The sequence below is a fragment of the Corvus kubaryi genome, unplaced genomic scaffold, assembly GCF_017639235.1.
Source record: "Corvus kubaryi isolate FWS band 111438036 unplaced genomic scaffold, C.kubaryi_AGA036_p1.0 71, whole genome shotgun sequence".
In the NCBI taxonomy this organism is placed as follows: domain Eukaryota; kingdom Metazoa; phylum Chordata; class Aves; order Passeriformes; family Corvidae; genus Corvus; species Corvus kubaryi.
The window spans coordinates 7,941,274-7,963,345 of record NW_024582059.1 but is presented as its reverse complement, the minus strand read 5'-3'; the positions used below and the strand labels follow the sequence as shown (position 1 = coordinate 7,963,345).

The 22,072-nt window shown below is 37.4% G+C and overlaps 1 protein-coding gene across 1 annotated transcript; it reads left to right on the top strand.

Annotated features, from left to right (window-relative positions):
• Positions 1-2,044: 2,044 nt before the first annotated feature.
• Positions 2,045-19,596, top strand: ASIC5 (acid sensing ion channel subunit family member 5). Its single transcript, XM_042049973.1, has 10 exons — positions 2,045-2,217; positions 5,757-6,063; positions 7,977-8,208; positions 9,359-9,478; positions 10,399-10,548; positions 11,108-11,255; positions 12,725-12,781; positions 14,820-14,988; positions 18,656-18,747; positions 19,368-19,596. Exons 1-10 carry the CDS (start codon positions 2,178-2,180, stop codon positions 19,565-19,567), a joined length of 1,515 nt encoding a protein of 504 aa, XP_041905907.1. The 5' UTR covers positions 2,045-2,177; the 3' UTR covers positions 19,568-19,596.
• The last annotated feature ends 2,476 nt before the right edge of the window (positions 19,597-22,072 follow it).

Sequence of the window (22,072 nt, the reverse complement as noted above, 5' to 3'; positions counted from 1 at the left end):
CTATATTAGCAAATGCATTACTTCTGTCTTAAAAGTAGATAATATTTGAGATGTTTCTATTAAAAAAAGAAAGCAAAGCCAAACATCAGTAGCATTAATGTCAAGAAAGCACTTACAGAGTGTCATGCAATGTAACAAGCATTGGAAAGAAACATTTTAACAGATTTTAAAAAATACAGAATTGCCTAATGAAGCTAAATATACACCAAATACATACTTGTGTATGCATGTATTTTATCTCAGCAACACATAAGAATTCTCAGAAGACATTTTGCTGCAACTAGGCTATAAAGAATTAACTTTATCAGAAACATTTCTATCTATTTGCCTCAGGAAATAGCTATGTAGTTACACTGGCTGCAGCACTATTTTTTAATTTAGCACCACAACATAAGAACTGAACAGCACTTAAGACTGACTTCAAATAACAATTTGAGTACAAAATTTGCATTATGTATGAATGCAAAAAGTGGTGACCACCTCTGTCAGCAGTTGGTTTTCCTAATCTTTACGGCATTAAGTATTAGGGAATGGTTTAAATAACCAGATACAAATCCTAGGAGTGAGTGGACAGAGCAAGCTGCCTGTGACCAATTTACAACCTGGAAACTGTTTGTCCAAGCCATTTGGGAAGGATGAACAAACATAAGATGGGTGGTCCTCGCCCCTTAGTGTTTGCTTAAGAATTAATATAAAACAACCATAAAAGAAAGAAATTTTTCAAAATCAGTTTCTTATGTAAAACACAGTGGGACAACAACAGCCTTGTTCATCTAAAGTATTACATAAGCGTAACAACTCTTTTTAAGGCAGCAACACAAAAAAAAAAAAGTTGAATCATTTGCTGTATAGAGAGCAAGTAACTTACAGTTTGTACTTCCTAATTCTATGCACATAACAGTATAAAAGATTGACATAATTCGTTTTATGAGCTCAAGCAACTTGGTCAAGAGGTGGTGTCTGGGTTCTGTGAATTACAGTGGTTAGCATCAATAGGACTCAATGGATCTGCAGCGCTCAGCAACTGCTCGGCAGAGCATCAGTTGGGGTCAAGTTACAAACAGATCTTGAAAAACTGCTTGAGTCAACACAAGTGCTGTGCAAAGCTTGCCCTGGCAGAGAGCCCCACCAGTGAGGCAACACTGACAAATGGAGCTGGGAATTCCAAGAAGTAGAGTACAGAATCTTGTCAGCCAGGAACAACTAAATGGAGTTCAGTGCTTTACCTTGTTGCGTGTAGCATTAAAAGGACAACCAGAAAATGGCAAACAACCAGGCAGTGAGACACCAAGGAGCCAAGCTAATACACCTGATAACCCAAGAACACTGTAGGTGATCACCTGGACAATTACTAACAGAGAGAAACAAAAACACAGCTCAGAAAGAGAATGCGAGGGGGGCTTTTTCCTTATATTTTCCTAAGGCGTTAATCAAGTACATCCCACATTTGAATTTTCTAGTCTTTTTATTCACTTTTATTAGATGTTCAGTTCTTTTCTTGAAATAAATTTCAAGCAAGATAATATCGCACATTAACACAAAAGCAGTCTCTGTCCTTTTGCGTAAGGCCTTGCTGGAATGATTAACCCTGCATGTATATTCATCCTTGCTTACAGGGTGGGTTCTTATGAGTATCAGCTCATTTTTGCTGAAGTCCACAAGAATATGAAATCTGGAGCTGGTCATGAAGACAGCTATTCAAAGTGTGACTGGACTGCATCTTGTTCCTGATGGGAACCTAGTGAGAGACATTTATTACCCTCCAGACCAAGAAGGAGCTCCTTATCTATTTCAAGAGAAGCTATTCAGTTCTGAACAGCACAGAATTTCTGTGAAGATAATTGGCCTTTCTAAAACAAAAGGAAAAAATACGAAAGAAATTTGCAAGGTGATGCAATGCACAAGTGCACTTGTACTACTATTAGCATAATATGTAATTGAAATTTATATAAATGCATACGTCTGATCCTGTAATAAAAATAATCTTCTCTTTTACATTGAGGACCATGTTAATGAAAGGCAAAACATAGCAACCCTGGCAGGTAAATTACCCGGTCCCATGTGTCATCGAGTATCACCTCCCATTTAGTGTTCTATAAAAGCCATTACCCAGCAGTGACCACAGTGGTAAGGCAGCTTTCTATCCATCCCTTCCTTACTGAAATAAGCACGGCCTCATGGAGCAGCTTGGGAGATTCATTCAATCAGATGCCAAAGGTACGTGACTAGGTATATTAGAGTACTTTAGAGCTTTGTTGTCATCCTGTCCAAAAGTAGCAGTAGTGTACCTTTTCAAGATACAAAGAAGAAGGGAGAGCTCAAAAAAGCTTGTAGAAAATAATTTGTATGCTTACTTAAGAAAATAAAAAAGTCTTTAGCTATTGGTCCTCTGTGTATTTAGAATAAAGCTAACACAGTTTTAACTAGGCAATTCCTTCTCTGAATAATACCACACTTGAATGATCTTTAGATTAAGGCAAAGAGGAAATCAGAAATCTATCTAGACTAACTAACCCTAGCAGAGAGGCCATACAACCTTCCCAAAATAACTTCTTTCAGGTAAGAGCTCTGGATGAAGACAAGTGATCTTTTAAAAAGCCATTTTTTAAAGTGTATTAGTGAAAATCCAATCACAATTAAACATCAGGACTACAAAAACAAAAGTGTTGTACCTTATTTCCCCTACGGCTTAGCTTCCAGTTCTTCCCACTCAGTCCTGTTATATCTTTTTCTCCACTAGATCAAGGAGCCTATTCTTATTATCTATCAGTTACTGTGCAAGCAGTTATAGATGGTTACCAGTTGCCTGCTGGCTGAAGTGAAAAAACCCTTTAAATCCAATTTATAACATTAACATTAAAGACACTGTGAATTTATGAAGAGATAATTTCTGAATGTCCCTATTACTATGTGAATTTCTATTTTAATTTCTGTAAGCCCATAACAGTGTGCCCATGTATCCCTGGTTATACATGCAGGGAAGTAATTTCTTCTTTAACAACATTTACTGGGAAATTAGGTTTATCTGTCTAACCTTGATGGCTCTCAGGGCTTTTCCAGTAATCAATGTTTCCTGAGGCAAAGCACCTGCAGCCCATCCTGAACATACAAGCTACAGTACTAGTTCTTACATGCAGGTCCTATATTTGGTTCCTAATATGTCATTTGCTCCTGAAGCTGGATTCCTCTAAGTCCTTACTTTTTTACTTATCCATTCTCTACTCTCCGAATCTGCTATAAAAATTTGATTTATTGATATGTTTGACTGGTTTTTTTTTTCAAGTAGCTACATTAAATGTACTTTGTATTGCTACTAAAAGAACATTGTGCTCTAAAGCACTTATTGTCTTATGTGTCTAAGTCCTTACAAGGCCTTACTGTCTATCTAGCAGCAACTTGGATACTCTAACTCTCTTACAGCTAGTTCGGCTATGTTGGTTACACAACCTTAGGCCAGGTACACACAGCCTAAGTGTTGCACAGCATAGGATGTGACAACCCATCCTTAAAGGGAAGGAAGGATTAATCATTTATGATCTCATGCCCATCCATTATTGTGGTGTATTATTTTACTATTTGCTAACTAAGACCTGGAATAACCATTCTATTACTAATAATACATCACTGGAATGTATCTATTCCTCATAAACAGAGCAAATCACAAATCAATGGCTATTCCCAACTTACATATTTGATACTATTTTCCAATGTACCCCATGTGAGCAATTTCACACCAGAAGTTTACCATTTCACCCCTACTTGGCGTAACTAACAATAGTTTTTCTTAATTTTTTTTTTTTTTAATAATAGCATTTTCTAAACAAATCGGGAAGTAGGGTGAGGATTCCTTAAGACGCTGACAAAGTGGTGCTAATTCCTCTGGTGAGAAACCAGAATAATTAAAGCAGCAACATGCTGTTGTTAGATAATCTTAAGCATTAAAAGCAAAACTTTTGCAATCAGGTGAAACATCATTTCTACTTCCTACTATTTACTGTACTAGCTATGCACAAGAGCTGAAATAGGTTTAGTTACATGTTTGCATAGATTCAAAGTTGCACTTCTGCTGATTAAGGTAACCAGTGTTTTATGATGGCACTGGAGTTTTATGTAGGGACATGCTATCATTCTTGTACCTAGCACAGTGCATACAGGAGAAATAAACACACATGGCACTATGCTTGGAGAAAAGGATCTGACCTGCCTGTGGTCTCTTGTTGGAGTCTATATGCAGCAGATGCAGACATGTTAGAAATGTACTTCTCTCTGCTCCTTTTTGGGGAACATGCAAAGAATTCGCCCCACTGCCCATGTGCTGGTGAGAGAGAAAATCAGAAATCCACTCCATTCCAGCATGATGTACAAAACCACACACGGCTGAACAGATTTGCAGTGGGCTCTAATAGTCACTAGAGCTAGGAGAGAAACTTTTGAACAGTTTTGTAGCAGAAAACTGATGATAAAACAGATTCATAGTAAATTATGTAATATTGATCAAAGTTCTTACACAGACCTTAAAAGAACAACATAAAGTAAATTCTTTCCCTTCAGAAACATTTTGAAACCCGGCACCATCTGGGATTTCATTATCATGGTCCAGAGACTGTGGACCAAAGAAACACCCCTGAGTACCGATTTGGTCCCAATGTGGCTTTGGCAGATGACTCTTACATCCCTTTGTTCCTTTGCCTGACTGTAATAGCCTCAAGTAAGTCAGTCTTTAAAAGGCTATATTGTCTTCCTACTACACTACCAAACCTAATTTTTGGTTAAAAAAAGAAGGGAAGCATTTAATTGATGTTAAACACTGATTTAAATAATATATTTTCAGATATTAATAACTGTCTCACATACTTTCTTTGATTTACTGTTCTTATGGATTTACTTAATGTCAAAATAAAGTAGCGGATAGCGATCCGTAAAAGAAGCACTTTGCAAAGACAGTGACCCAGCTATGACAAGGTACAAAAAAGGTCTCATGAAGCTTCCCTCATTTGGGTATTTTGGGAGAGAAAATGTTTTTAAATCCATGTCCAAAAGATTATTCAGCATAAAGCATAAGAAAGTTCCAGGTACTGATAACATTCATTACTGTTATAGCCCTTAAACTTAGATTTAAAAACTGTTTGGCTTGGTTTATTTTAATATCCGTTTATAGAAAACATGAGGCAAATGAAAACTAAACCCATCCCATTTCAAAGGTATGGAATCAGACAAGTATGAACCTAAGAAAATGAGATTAGATATTCTTTGGAACCTGTAACCTTCCAAGTCTTATTCTGAAATTTTTAATAGTGAAAGAGTGAAATTCCCTTTTATAGCATTCACATAATTCATTTTTAACCTTGTTTGTCAGAGCATGTGTGAAGGACCAGTCCTTTATTGGGTTGTTACTGCAAAAATGAGATGTTTAATTTTTCACATTAGGTTCACAGCAACATATGGGTTTAGATCCCTGAGGTATGTCAAAATCCAGTTTTTCCCCCAGAAGTGGAACTACTCTTTTAAATTAAAGTGCTTAAACATTTGTGGGCTTGAAATACTGCAAGATACAGTTTGTACTCAGGGCAGCACTGAGCTCATCTCTTAGCACACAACTCTTCCATCCTCAGAAACAAGTTCTCCAGTTAGAGAGAATTTACAATTAAAGGGAAATTTTACATCTGCTTTTCAGCATCAGAATTATGTGGATTCCTTTCTTAAGTGACGGTTAAATGGTGTTTTTTAAAAATGTTTTCCCTTTGTTCCATATTCAGGAGTATTGGAAAAGATACGGTTGTGTTTAATAAAGAAACTGCTGCCACATTTGGAAGACAGAAGGAGGTATCATGAGGAGTTTGTCTCATCCACTTCATTTCATGGCGTGCATAACGTTGTCCACACGCAGAGCAAGGCTCGCAGAGTGCTGTGGCTGCTGATAGTTGCAGGCTGCCTTGCCACTGTCATTTGGCAGATCTGCAGTCGCTTCATCTACTACTTCAGCTGGCCAACCACAAGTACAGTGGTGGTTCAGTACGTGGAAAACATCAAGTTCCCCTCTGTGACCTTTTGCAACTTGAACAGGTAAAAATGAGGTCTGTTGTTTGCTCTTGAGCCACAACACATCTTTATCTGAAAGCAGTCGGGTTCCACAGCTTGTTTGGACAAATCACATAAACCAAGGGAAACATGGCTATGAGGGGCATGTCTTCCACACCACCACATGATACTTAAATGAAGATGAGAATATGAGAATAAAGAAAGGGAGGTTGCTTTTATAATCTTCCCCTTCATTCAGATGACAGGATTTTTAAGTTTCACAACAGAAGTTGGAATAGAAAAACTCCTCTGGTGGTAGTGTTCTATGTAGAAGTGTTGCTTTTACAGTGTAACTAAGGGACAGTTATCAGCCACACCCAAGTTAAAAATAAAAGACAAGATTAGCTGATGATTTTAAATAGAAACCTCATGCAAAAGTAAAAATCTTAGGTAAAACAGATACTCTTTTTTCAGAGGTGCTCAACCTTTACAGCTCCAGTTGATGTCTGTGGTTTCTGCAGGAGGAAAGCATTTGGGTTGTTTGGAAGTCATGTGTCTAAGCAAGAACTTCACTCCAGATTTCCACATTTGAAGACAGTGGCCAACTGCCAATTCAGTGCAGCCACTTCAAAAATAACGTAGTAAAACCACAGCCTGATTTTTAGAGCAAATACGTAATTCAGGAACAGTTTTAGAAGCACAGAAAATTTATCCACCTATTTTTTTCCTCAAAAAATAGTAAGTTTTCTTAGTTTCTACCTTTTGCTGGCAGAATTAGCCAGAAGTCCAAGTCATTCTGCCTCCCTATGCCACTTTCCCATTACCTGCATAAAGCCACCCTGTGTTATACCTCACAATATGCACTGCAGATGGAAGTACCTCTGGTTGCAGTGGGCTGGCTGTTACAAATGTGCCTTGCTTCTTGTAACCATAGCAGCAGCACATTGTAAGGAGTCAGCCACTGAGCATGGCTTTTTTCCATCTTTGTAAAAATTTCCTGCTATATCCATCTGCCATTCATGCTGTGCTTATCCTCCCCTCCAGTTTTTAGTAAGTAGGAGTTTTTTGTTAGCATGACAAAGAGGCACAGAACTCCCTCTGTCTTTATTTTTTGACTCAAATTCAGTTGTGAAGAGCTGATCCTATTAATCTTCCTTAAACTGGGGCATTAGAGCTACTACACAAATACATTATATTAATACATTTTTTAAAATAAGATAAAATGTCAGTGCTAAAGAACATGGCATAGTTTCATTTGTGCTTATTCTCTTTTCAAAGTTATAATTTCTGTAAAGCCTTACTTTACTTCAATAAAGAACTTCAATGCTGTGCACAAGGAAAGCACCACCGAAGTCTCATCACGTTTTTGAGACTTTTCTAGTGGATTCAAAGAGTAAGGATCACGCTTGATTTAAGCCACTGTGCCACCAGCTCATGGGAAGGTAGACTGTCTCTACACTGGGGTGTAGTGCCTTAGTAAAGCAGGTACATAGATCATTGCAGATGCACTTAAGAGTTCAACTTTCCAAATTAATTAAGACAGCTTTTTTTGAAAGAGATACCTCCTCTCAGCTAGTTTCCCACTTATAAATGCAATTGTTCAGCTTGTCATGAGTTCTACAAATCTGCTTGTTGGCTTATGTGAATTGTTAATCTATGCAGGGGATTTGGTTTTTAATTTTGAATACCACATACAACATAAATGTTTCCTGTATGACTGGCCAGAATAACCATTGGAAGATGTCCATTTTGTTTCCAGGTATGGAAGATACATTCCTAGAGATAGACACTATATTGTTTATCCATGTTCTAGGAATCAAACTGCAACCTGCTGGGCAAGAATCACTTATAGTTTGCGAGCAGACAAAAAATTGTGTCACAGTTTTGTCAAGAGCAGCCTTGAGATCAGTCCTATAACTGCAGAATTCCAAGCAATTCTTTCTCCTTCTCACTGACAGGTTTCAAGCTCATGCAGTGAGCAACCTGAAAGTAATTTTTTTAGTTTGGAACATTGTATCTGCAATACTCAAAAAATTTGCTATGGAAGATAAATATTCCCAGGAGTTAAATGATTTCCTTCTTGGGAACCAGAACTTCAGCATCAAAGAGTTTACAAGGAAAAATGGGTTTTATCTGAACAGCAGCACATTGCTAGAATGTGATTTTTTTGGAAAGCCATGTTACCCACAGGTAAATATGTTTATTTCATTAAAACAGTAGCATGGAGAGGAAGGGGATATATTCTTACACTCAACATAAGACATCTAGTTCTTCCAGCTACTCCCCCTTTGTTCCCTTATAGTCAGGCAATAGAGAACAAAAGTCCTACTCTAAATTACCCCGAGGGCCTCGATTCTCCCTCTGACTGCACAGGCAGCCTGCTGGACTCTCTGAGCTCTAAGATGGGATTTCAGTTTAAATTGCTCTCTGCCTAATGCCACTTCTGCACAGACAGCAGCCTTTGAAAGCTGTCATACCTCCAGGCTGTATCTAACAACCTTTCCCAGCCTGTAATGAAGGACAGTTTGAACAAAGTTTTTTCATAGCTTTGTTCTTGAGGTCAAGAATATAGATAGCCAGGGTAACTATATGCAGAATCCACAGGAATTTTAAATATCGCAATGAAAATACCCCATCTTTGGGAATTTTGGACAACAGCCAAAAAATATGATCATCCCATTCTTATGTTGATTCTTCCGTAAAGGAATTTCCAACTTAAACAGAAAATGTGAACCAAAAAGTTAGTTCTATATTCTTTCAGTTTAATCTAACCTTTAGATATGCTGTAGTTTCTAAAATCAGACATTAGAGTCTGAAATTAGGCATCAGAGACTTCTCTTAACTGAAAGACACTAGTGCTAATAACTAAACCTAAAGCAATGAGACGCAGTCATATTAAATTATGAGGCGTTTTCAGGAAAAAATGCAAATATTGTATTTTCATATGTAACATGACAATTAGTTTTGAAACAGTCTTCACTAAGCAGCTAATGGAAAAAATTAAAAAGTTATTTTTGAATATATAATTTCTACATAATGTAACAGGTATAGAAATAACACAGGACCTCATTAAATTATTCTGAGCAGCTCATAAGTATTAATAAAAAATGCAAAATTTCTCCTTTAAACTTTACTTTCTATAGAAAGGACTGAAATACTTTTGAATATTTCCATTAATTACCACTTTTCTGATTGTAATATTGAGCACTTTGTGGGGGGGAAAATAAAACAACCAAAATAATCCAACAACCCTAGTAGTTCCTCTCTTGCATTGTAATTATTAAGGAAACTTCAATGCTCTTTGTTTCATTTCACTCTTCCCTGTTTTCCTTTATTGAAGGATTTTGAACATGTTTTCACCGAATATGGAAACTGCTTTACTTTTAATCACAATGATCTCTCCGCAAAAAGAGTGAGTTTGTCTGGAAGAGGCTTACATTTGCTTTTTGATGTCCAGCAGGTACAGCTATCCTCAGGATTATAACAACAAATCATGTAGTAACTTATAAATTAGTGGAGGAGTTTTTTTCTTTGGTTTGGGATTTTTGTTTGATTGGGTTTACCCAGACCTTCAGAATTTCATGCACAAAATTCTAAATCAAGACTATTTCCAAGTGAGAGAGTATTTTAAAGGAAGGACCCAAATAGAGATTTAAAAAAACAGAATTATTATTGACTCTGTCCCCAGCTAAGGGGTGGGGGGAAGGTTGTGAGTGAGCATATACATGCACTGTCCACCTACAACTGAAACACGTCATCAGAAGAGTGATTTAATTTTATACAAGTAGTTCATTTAATAAAAGGCCCAGTAGCAAAGGTCACCTGGTGCCACTTTCTAAGTAGCACTAAATTTTAGTTACAGCAGCTGCAGCAGCTCAATGCCAGCCAAGACCTGGTCTTTGAACTGTAAATTATTTCTCACATTGTCTTCGACCAACAAAAAGCAGAAAACAGGGAATATCACCTTGTGAGAACAGGAAAGAAAACTAAAGATAAACAACTTAGACATTTGCTTTTGTTCTCTGGAATTATGAGTCAGTAGTGAAAGGTTCTGAAGAGAATAATGGAAAGTTTGCTAAAATGTGATGGGTAGTTGCAAGTAAAAGGAACAAATATCCAAGTTATGAGTAAATGCTCATCTATGATTTCTTGCTTTTAAAATTGGGGGATGCCAAAAGGAATAAAAAGGTTAAAAGTTTATAGCAACTGGAAGGAAACCCACAGAGGGGAACAAAGGAAATTCAAGTCAGTTTGCTGCTGTACTTTCCTGTAAATTGCCAAAAATATTACTAAATAGCATAGTACCACATTAAAAATATAGCTAAAGCTTCAGATCATAAGCAAAGCCAAAACTACCTTAAACAATTCTTTTTGTATTAGGACAAATTCACTGATGAACCTACTCTTGGTTATACTGATGCTGGAGTAACTTTTATTATCCATTCACCCCAAGAGCTTCCACGCTTTGATGGTTTAGGTTTATTGACACCAGTGGGGATGCATGCACGGGTCGCAATCCGCCAGCTGAAGGTAAGGATTTTGTCCATGACCTGGAAGTAGTGTTTTTTACTGTCTCTAATTCTCTTCTGAAGCACTGACAATGAATTAGACATTTTGGAATGCATAATATTTATTATGCCTTAGAGACTCCAAAAAATAACATTTCCTCCAGACACAAACAAAATTACTGCTCTTTTGGGGAGGATATCACTGGTTTGCCTAATTTGTCTCTATCAAGGCAGCCTTTCTTTCCTGTAACTTTACAGCCTCATTGACAGATAACGATAAAAGGACACCACAGCATTTCCCTATCAACATATTCTGCTACCATTAAGGGGGTCTCAGATTCCTAGTGGAATCCAAGCAGAGTGGAGTACCATTTTGCACTAGGCTTTCTGATCAGGCCCTACTTTTGCTGAGAGAGAGATGAATTTTTAATCCCAAGAGCACAAACTGTAATTAAATCACAATGTTACAGCTTATGTCTTCAACAGGCTTTCTTCAGCAATTTAAAATGTGAAAAAGCAATACCTACATTTAAAACAGAGACCAAAAATTGATTATATCTTTTGTTATTATTACCCTACAGTCAATTATCCAAGAATACCCATGGGGAGAGTGCAAGCCTGATATAAAGCTTCAGTACCACAAGATTTATAGTACTAATGGATGTTTGTTGGAATGCAAAGCCCGGTACATACAGGACTGGTGTGGCTGTTTGCCATTCATTCTTCCAGGTATTTCTCAGGAGCATCATCATACCACACACTGATCATCTTCCTGGAAGACCTCACATGCAGATAGAGCACATATATGAGGGATATCTCCAGCTGAGATTAATTAAAATTCCAAGAAAACAAGCGAGATATTTGGTCAAGCCTAGACCTAGCATCTGGGTCATTGTCTCTTCTTAGGATACAGTCCAAAATATGGAAAGAAACAGTTATGCCTTAGGCATGCAAGACAGGTCTGCAGTCTTCAACCTACATTCCTAAGGAGCTGGAACTAAACCTTTAAGAAGGCATATATTTTCACATGTACCCCAGACAACTTACTTTGCAAACAGGTATTCAGCAGAAGAGCTTGCTTGAAGACAGAATCTGAGGTCCCCCACATGAGCCAATGAAAGATCCCGGCAGCAGCAAAGGCTCTACAAAAGCCAAAAAGCTCTATGGAGCCTTCTAATCAGCCTCAAATGTGGAGCACCAGGTGCATGCTATAATAATCCCCTCAAATATCCAAGCTTCTTAATCACTCTAGAAATGTAAAGCAGTAACACCGAGCCCTCACACCTTTTCAGCATTAAATGTAACAAAAGTATTGTCACCTAAAGCAAGAACTGGAACCCAAATCTCTGGCTTTTGCACCTCTTTTTTCACAACTACTGGGCAAGAAAGCCTGCACTTTCTGACTCATTGTATTTTTTAAATATGTTCAAGCAAGGTAGAATGTTCTTAATAAAGCAGACCCATTAATGTGTAAGCTCTAGCCTGCTTGTTTCAGACCCCCTGGGAAAGGAGGTTGGCAGTCTTCTGCAAACTTCCAGGGAAAGGGGGTTGCCAAGGCAATTAAGTCTGGGTCTTCCATGCCTGGGGTGACAGTTTTATACAAGGACAGTTAGCTGAAGGAGGGCAATGCCTTCTGGAATTAAGTGTTCTAAACTGCTACATAACATTTCCATGTGCGGGAAAAAAAATTTAAAAATGGGATGAAACTGAGGCCATCTGAAATCTGAAAATTTTGCTCTACCTCAGGATACTATCTTACCCCTTAGATCTCCAAACAACTCTTGCATGAAGTTCAAAATTTCTGCAGAAACACATGGGATGTAATCATATATCAAATTTACCTTACTTTGTTTTTTTTTTTTTTTATCATTTCCACTAGGAAAAGCAGAAAATCCTGTCTTTAGCAAGCTAACACAAAGAGTGAGCCACAAGCTTAAAGGCAGTTCTGGCTGGTACACATCATGAAGATGCTTGCTCCAACAGCAGCCTCCTGGCTTGGTCTGTTGTGTCTCTTCACTCTGTACCCCCTTCTGGTGTTTGCAACTGCACTGTGCCCAACTGAATTGATTTCTCAGTTGTGTAATCATTAACGTGGAGTTGTGAGCAGGCTTTGATGACATTACATTTCAGTTTAGTACAAACAGAGCTAAGGGTTAGATGGTTAATTTAGGCTCCTAAACCTTTTTATTTATTTTTAGGAAATGGAACAGAATGTGACTTGCTGAAGTTTTACAAATGTGTTTATCCAGCAGTCTGTAAGTAATAACTTCATATTCATGTTTTCTAAACTGGTTCCAAACAGTAGACAAAAATAAACCAAAATACTGAAAGTAATCTGAAATGGAGTACATCCCAGTTCATTTAATATTCTGAAGACAGAGTCCAGACAGAGCATGAAATATATGTCCAATAAAAAACAAAGAAACAAACCACACAAAAAAATACTCCAAAAAATAAGTGTGTGTATATATATATATATATATATGTATATATAAAAAAACTAATAGAAGAATTCATTTTAGCAATCAGAAATGGTTTAAAGTGGAAGAATATTCAACTAATCTGTTTTCAGTTACCAAGCCTCTGGCTAGCATTTTCACATCTTCATGGTATCATCCTTCTAGATCCAATGTTGTATTCTCTGTGCAAAGAAGGGTGAACAGCACAGTAATAACAGGTTTGTTAACTGGTAAAAATATAATTCACTGGACTTTAAGGTTTTATCTTTTTAAAAGTAAAGTTAATTATAAATTTTGAAAGCACTCCAAATGCAATTCTTTTCCATAAATAAATAATCTGCACACAGTGGATATGTGTCACTTACAACAGACTTTCTGGAAAATACTTTAAAAGGTAATCTGAGAAGTAACTTTTCATGAACTTCAGAAAGTTTTCTTTTTAATTGCTTGGTTTCTATTGTGTAATGTGACTCTCTCTGAGTGATTAGTAGACTCAGAAGTTGGTGGTGGGGGACTGTTTTGATTAGGTGTGTGCAACATTCAAGCCAGATCTACTACTGTGAACATTTCCCATTTTTTTTCCTGTGGCTATTTTGAAATGGATTCTACTAAGTTCACATTCTTATCTAACCACAATCTTTGAAAGCCTGTCATCAGGGAAGATGTATATTATTTTACTTAATAGATATTCAGAGACTGAATTTCAAAGAAACCACAGAGCACTAAGCAAAAATGACCCTAAAGTCCTATGAAGGATGGATAGGATTCAGAGCTGGACCCCAGAAGGTCTGTAGGTATATGGTCCCCAGGATCCCATGTTAGGGGCTGACTCTCCTCTGACAGTATACGAGAGGTAAGTCATCTGATAACAAAATCTCAAGTAAGAGCACACTTATCCAATATCTGCAGGACCTACTAAGAGCATTTACTTTAGGAACTCTAAAGGCTGTCAATCCAGAATTAAATCCACAACCCCAGCACCCCTGAAGAATATTTCAAATCATCAGCTAACAAGCTGAGATATCTCCTCCTCTGTGCTTTGCAAAAGTGACAAGCCCGCAAGCAGAATGAACAGATACATCCTCTGCCACCACACAAACAGGACAAATAGAGCATCACAAGCAGGACATTACAGTACTCATCTCAGAGTGATGGCTTATGATTTAGGAAACATTTATGCCTTACAATTTTTCATCTACATTGTTTTTCTCTAGCTTTCTCAGATTTCTGTAATGATTACTTTCTGTTAGAACCTTGTTAGGGGAATGGCTCCCCACTTTCACGAGCACCCAGACCTGAAGAATTTTATGGCTTCTCTTTGGTATTCGAAGAGACAAAGCTTTCCCTAAGCCTTCTTAGCTGTCCTGAGCCCAATTACCAAATGGAAGGCAGGGATTAAGGTAGAGTGAACGTAGTTTACCAAGGTCTTTATATAGTTATCAGATGATAGCAAATTAGAATTGGAATTGCTCTGAAAGATGTTTAAGATAGCACAGAACATGGAAAGTCTTTTGTTGTTCTTTTGCTTAACAGTGGGTGAGAAATAATAAGCACATAAAGCCCCAATGAATGCAGAAAGACTTAGAGGTGCTATATTTCTTTGGAAAAAGTGAGAAAAATATCTCAACCCTTATTATCGTGAACCAGTTTCCCAAAGGACAATTGCAAATACTTCTTTGCTCCTTCAAAACTGACTAAGTATCCACTTTTTTGGGGATAATTAACCCACACATTAAAGACAGTTAAAAGTAGTTTATAAAGTATTTTTTAAAAAGTTTTTAAACTGTGTGCGTTTTTAGAAATATTATATAAATTATTTCTTCTGAAATTTCAGATGATATAGAGATAAAAGGATTATGTACAGTAGGAACACACAATTCCACTTGCCCTGCCCCATGTGAAGAAACAGATTATCCTACCACTGTCACCTATTCAAACTTGGGAGGAGAAAAAGCCATAAAATATTTTTCTACAAAACTGAAGAAAAGCCCAGAATACATCAGGTAATCTTGCTTAACACCTTGTCTAACAAAGAAATTATCAATTGCTTATAATGGTGCTAGCAGAGCGTATGATGAAAAGATGACCTTAAAAAATATTCTTACGTGCAGTATTAATAACATTGTCTGTGAGATAGCATAATCTCTTGGACAAAATTGGTTAAGATTTATACAAATGCATATATATATAGATGTATGTATGTATTAGACATATAGGTACATATATGTATATAATACACTTAGATGCATCTAAGACTGTGGATAACAAATATTAGATAATGCAATTAAAAAGTAATATTCTCAATTACCTCCTCTGTCACTGATCTCCTATAACAAAGCTTTTTGATCGCTGCTTCAATTAAGACTAAAGAAAAAGCAGGGTTATCAAACCTATTCACAGTCCATGTGAGCCATCCATTCAAGAGAGAAGAAATCTTCACACTTCCACAAATAATGGCAATGAATAACACTAATAGATGCTATATAAAGTTTTTTTCCTTTCAGCTTATTCCCAAAGGAAGCTTGGTAAGCACTGAAGACCTAGGTTTTACTGTATTGGCAATGCCACAAATTTAATAATATTTTCCACTGTTAGTAGAGTTCCCTAAGACCATTTATATTATAAAAGATATTTAGAAAATCTTTGGTATAATATTAATTCTCATGAGGTAGCAGAAGAGTGAAAGGGGATGGTTGTGTGTGATTGAAAGCACTACACAGCAAAGGAAGGTAGTTCTCCACCCAATAGAAGATACCTTCTAGTGTGAAAACATCTCAACACTACTGACTACATCTTCTATCCAAGAAAAGGGGACAGGATTTATGTTATGCATAGAGCTGTGCTGCTCAGTATGCAGACTGCACTGACCTAATCTGCATACTTTTAAATTCAGTAATGCCATATATCCTTATGCTTTAATAGACCATACGTGCCTTACTGTTATGATATAATGAATTGATGCCAAACTTCCTCGCAAACACAAGCATTATATATCAAAAAACTGAATTATTGCCAGATTTTTTTTGCTAGAAAGAAATGATCTAGTTGTCAAAGAAAATTTAATACAGTTTCATACACTGAATTGCCTCTTTCTCATAGCCAGAGATATCAGCAGTACAAATAAGTATTAAGGCAGGTGCTACCTGAACTCATAGTATATAGACCATCAAAGTATGTTTATAAACAAATGTAGAAAATTTGGTTCTTGAAGTATATGAGTTTCATTGTCTCAGTAACTTCAGTTTTCTCACTTTTGAAGCCATCAGTCTGCAGTGCTTGCATATGTTTATACATGAACAGGAACTATACAAATCAGAATAGTTGGGTTGGATGGGACCTTTAATGGTCAATTAGTCCAACTCCCCTGCAACGAGCAGGGATGTCTTCAACTACATCAGGTTCCTCAGGGCCCAACCTGACCTTGAACATTTCCAGACATGGGTCATTCACCACCTCTTGGGGCAACTTGTTCCAGTGTTTCACCACTCCTGCTGTAAAAAATGCCTTCCTTGTACCTAGTCTGAATCTACCCTCTCTTAGTTTTCAACCATTACCTCTTGTCCTACGTCTACAGGCCCTATTAAAAAGTCTGTTCCCAATGAACATTATGAAAATTAAACCTGTTGTTATATGCAAACTATATTAATCCCTTGAAGACATTTTATCTTTGTTGATTATTTTACTGTCTGTAAACATCATGCGCAACTCAGTAATTACTCAATTAAGCAAGGGAACATACAGGACATTCCCCTGTTACTGGGCCTTAACCAATAGGAATCCTGCCAACACATTAATGAGTACATATTCCAAACTATAAAACATAGAGATGTATTTATTTCTGATGATGGAAGGAGGAAAAAGTTAAATATTTATTGGATAGTTCTGCCATGACAAGGGCAGGAGCCTTACTAAGAGAAGCTAGGAAAAAAAGATTATTTTTATAAATTACTGCTGAGTTTTAGAATTATCACCCAAAGAAAGAGAAGGGATGATTTTGTATAGAAAGTCCTTTATTTTCATGAAAATGGTAAATGACCTCATTGTCACGGTCAAACCAAAAACCTGTAGCTGTTAACACTTCTGAAGAATCATAGAATGCTTTGGATGGAAGGGACATTAAACGTCATCTAGTTCCCATCCTTGTGGGCAGGGATAGCACCCTCTAGATTGGGTTGCTCAAAGCCCCTTCCAACTTGGCCTTGAACACTGCCAGGGATGGGGCATCCCCAACTTCTCTGGACAGCCTGTTACAGTGCCTCACCACCCTCACAGTGAAGACTTTCTTCCCAATATCTAATCTAAACCTACCCTCTTTCAGTTTAAAGCCATTCCCCCTTGTCCTGTCCCTATATGTCCTTGTAAAAAGTCCCTCTCCATCTTTTTTGTAAGCCCCCGTTAGGTAATGGAAGGCTGCTATAATTTCACTCCAGAGGCTTCTCTTCTCCAGGCTGAACAGCCACAGGTCTCTCAGCCTGCCCTCAAAGGTGAGGTGCTCCAGCCCTCTGACCATGTTCATGGCCTCCTCTGGATTTGCTCCACATCCTTCTTATGATGGGGGCCCCAGAGCTGGATGCAGCACGCCAGGTGGAGTCTCACAAGAGTGGAGTAGAGGGGCAGAATCACCTCCCTTAACCTCCTGGTCACTCTCCCTTCGATGCTGTCCAGGCTAACTCTGAGGGCTGCAGGTGCACAGTGCTCATTCATGTTGAGCTTCTCATCAATGAACATCCAAGTCCCTCCACTTAGGGCTGCTCTCATTCTATTCTCCATCCATCCCATGTTTGTGCTTGTGCTTGCCCTGACCTAGATTCAGTACTTTGCACCTGGCCTTGTTGAACTACACGAGGTTTGCACAGGCTCTCCTCTCAAGCCTGTCCAGGTCCTTGTGAATGGCATCCCTTCCCTGCAGCATGTCAGTCACACCACACAGCCTGGTGTCACTGACAAACTTGCTGAAGGTGCACTCAGTGCCACAGTCCATGTCACTAAAAAAGATGTTAAACAGCACTGGTCCAAATACTCTACTTGGACATCGACACATTGACATTAGCTGTGCAATCAGGTTTTGCGCCTGTTTTCTTCCAAAACCATTATTTTTATATTCAGTCCAGGACTTAAGCACAATCTTTCTCTAGGCAATATATAATAAAGAGGAGCTCTACACTCAATCATTACACAGGTCTTGCTCCAACTGAGATTTACCTACTCTTCCACTTTGGCAGCAGGCAAGAATATAATTAGGGAAGTGAGGCTACTAGCAGAGGGTAGAACTGAACATCCAAGTTTAGGACAAGCACTGCTCTGCACAAACATGCCCATTGAAATAAGCACAATTAAATAGTATGTAATCCAGAGTGGTAGACTATACTTTGCTTGACATTTCCACTCAAGTTTCTATCAATGACCCTTAAAAAGTATGAGTCTATCCCACAGTACAGATCTAGAGCTACTTTTTCAACACAGCATGAAGATCTACTCCTGACAAAGTGCTGTTGTTATTAGGACTTTGGGTTTTTCCTTCTCTGATGTAACCGATTTTGATAACACTCATCTAATTTTTCATTAAAAGACACCATCACTCTCCCTGAACTCAGACCATGCTGACAGATGTTGGTAAAAATGAACTGCACTCCCAACGGTCTCAAGTAAACTCTATGTATTTGTCATTAGGCAAAACCTTGTGCGCATTGAGATTAAATATCATGATTTGAGCTACAAAATAACACAGCAGCAGAAAGCCTTGACTGTCTCTGAGTTGCTTTGTAAGTGAATGTTTACTATTTATTTATTATTGATTAATAATTAATCTAAAAATAATAATTTTTTTAAACCCTCTTTTTATAATTGTCTCTCCTCCTAAACCAAAACCTATGTGGGCTTCTGAACAAGAAGCCATAATTTTTATATTATAACAGTAATAATAATGTCTGTCTCATGGTCATTTTTGATACTGTCTCCTGTCATTCCATTAAAGAACCTGGGATACGGACAGCAGCTGAGAGTAAGAATTAAGTCTGGCACTAGTTTATGGCTGTAGCATAGGCAGGACTGTAAGAATAGTGATGTTTTGGGGATTTGGAGAGGAGAGGGAGACCACAGGAATGAGAAGCAAGGGAACAGTTAAAAAGACATAGAAGTAGTAAATATTTTAAGCATCTCTTTCACAGTAGGATATCTTGTGTTGTACTTGCTTTATTTAGAATTTTCAGAAACACATTACTCTTCTTCAGTAAACATTCTTAAGAATATTAATTCTGTTTTCTTAAAGTGATGGATTATGTGTATTGAATTTATTTAACACTTGAGTCTGGCAGGGTTTTGTTTGCTTGCTAGACTAAACCAGATGCTTTGGATGACATATGTTTATTTTCTTCTATTACAGCTGAAGTAGGTGGCCAGCTTGGATTGTTTTGTGGTGCCAGTATGATTACAATCATAGAACTGCTAGAGTATATTTTTACTAACTTCTGTTGGATGTGCATCTTTCTTCTTTTGAAAGCTCCTGAAATGCCTCAGTGGAACAATCCATCCCAGAACCAACCAACACAAAAGGAAAAAAAGAGGGGAATACAAGAATGTTAGTGGATTGTAGAAGTTCAGAACTAATTGGTTTTGCAAATTCCCTTTCCTCTTAAGATACAAAGGAGACAGTAATATTTTACACTGCTCCCTTGTCTGCACTCCTTATTCTCCCTTTTATTCCCTAGAACTATTTAACTGTACTAAATAAATTTAAAGAGTGCATTTCACAGTCTTGCTTTCCTTCTCATGTAAAGAAAAAATGTAATCTTTAACTAAAATTTTACTTTAATAAATTAATCTTTTAAATAGCTTAACAAGTGATGCTGACATACAATATAATTTAGCATTCATGACCCAGTTTTTATCTTCTGTATTTTGAGTGATGAGAAATAATACACATGCCAAATTATCTCACAGAAGTTTCTTGACCACCATAAACATGGAGCATTGCTATTCTTAAAAAGCAAGTTGCTTATTAACAATTCTTCTAGTAGGTTATCACTGTAACATATTCCAGTGAAGAATATGGTAGCTTCATCTAGAACAATTAGGAATGTGCCTAATAGCAATAAAATTTACAGTACTAGCTGTCTCAAACACATCAAAAAAATCTCATCAGCCTGCCAGCTACTCTAGAGAACCATAGGGCATCTGAGTGGATGGCAAGTGGGCAAACATGAGTCAAGCTCAGTGTTTAATGTCATGAAAGACAATAATAAAGACTAAAGGCTTCATCTAAGTCTTACTAAATATGAGTCAGTGTAAGGACTTTGTGGCTTTGGTGCTGATTCAGGCTTCCTGAATGTTTGTTTCTTTAAAAGTGTTCAGAAAAGCTTCTGTGATTTCCTGCATGTTTGGGCCTACAGAGCAGTAGCAGTTTAGTCTTATGTTTTTTTAAGAAGACTCTGGTGATTAAATAATAAGTGTATTTACTAAAGAGCCAAGTCCTTAAGGTCAGACATAAAGTAATGAAAATGCTACATTTGGCCATCATTGGCAATAGCTTCCCTTCAACATAAGCCCTAGGATATGCAATTCAGGAAATACAGGAAATATTTTTGCTTCATAGAAAGAGATGCTTTGATTTTTGTCCTCTTAAGCATAACTTAAAGATTTTGTTCTCAATTCTATTTTATTGGTCACTCCACTTCTGCTGGGACTTTTCCCCCTCACATGGCCACATCTGGCTCAGCAGCCCTACAAAAAGGTCATTCTAACCCCACTGTCCAAGGTGTGTATTAGGCAACACAGAGGAAGAATAGAAAGAACAGAGCAAACATACTGCAATATTTCTCTAAAGACTTCTCCCAGCCTCAAACAGTTTGTAACCGTGGAATTCTTAAGCCAAAAGAAATTATAGGTTTGGAAGTAGAAATCAGGTATTATCTGAAAAGCAGGGTAAAGTTTAAACATAGTAATCTAGCACACCTTGTATTTCAGAGATCAAAGCATTTCATAGCTATCAATCACAATGATTTGGTTTGTTTTGTTTGCTTCTACTAATAAGGGCTAAATAAAAGAACATTAGTATTGTAAGGACGAAACAAAACAAAACTGGTATTGCTTCTGTCCAAAGGTTCAAGTGAAATGAAGCACAGAACATGCTAAAAAACTCACCAATCCTCAGAAAGGGAAGGTACTGAAATCTTTGCTTTGTTTAACAAGAATAAAACAACTTTTGCTTACTCCACTGACTTTGGACAAGGACAGATGAAATCACTGCTTGGTTACAGAATCTTTTAACATACATGGCAGAAAGAGCTCTGAAGGAAGCACAAAGGCTTGTTTTGCCCAAGGTCAAGTGACAGACTTGGATGTTTTTTTCCCAGCAATGGCTTGTGATAAGATTATATAAAGCAATTGATTCCCTAGCACAGCTAAATTTAGCAAGTGTGCTGTGCAGCAAAGCAGAAGTAAGGGTGCTTTTGTATTTTGATGTATGACTACTCCTCCATTATGGCAATAGAATTTTTAAAAGTGTTAAGGAAATGTCTGGCTTTACTGGATGGGTGACAATGTCGTATCTGTAAGGCAGCAGAAGCAAGGTATTTTACCTGTTCAAACAGATCTCCTAGCTTAGCATTACTTTGCTGCTTATTTATTCCGTTTTCCTTTTCACAAGTGCACATCCATGCTCCAAGTAAACATATTGGCAAGCCTTTCCCATAGCAATTGGTTCTAAAATGGTAGTCCTAACAATGGAATTAGTTGACATGATCAGGAAAGCCCCCTTGGACTCTTCCCGAGTCCTTGTCTAATATGCAAAAAGAGATGCAACATAGAATTTTGTAAAAATAATTTTAAAAATAAATTTTTAAATGCATTCTGCAGAGGTCATTAAACTTTACTTAATGCTGTAGAGAATCTCATGCAGTTGCATACATTTTCTGAAGAACAGAGGGAGGCACTTTAGCTGTGTGGATAATGACCTGTGTTTGGGAGCTCTGGATTTTATAGAGTATTGTTGTATTCCTTTATGCATTGTATTCATTTTAAACCCCTGGGCAGCTGGTCAGAGTGTTAGAACCCCTGTACAAGGAAGCCAGACTTAATAAACTATCGGAG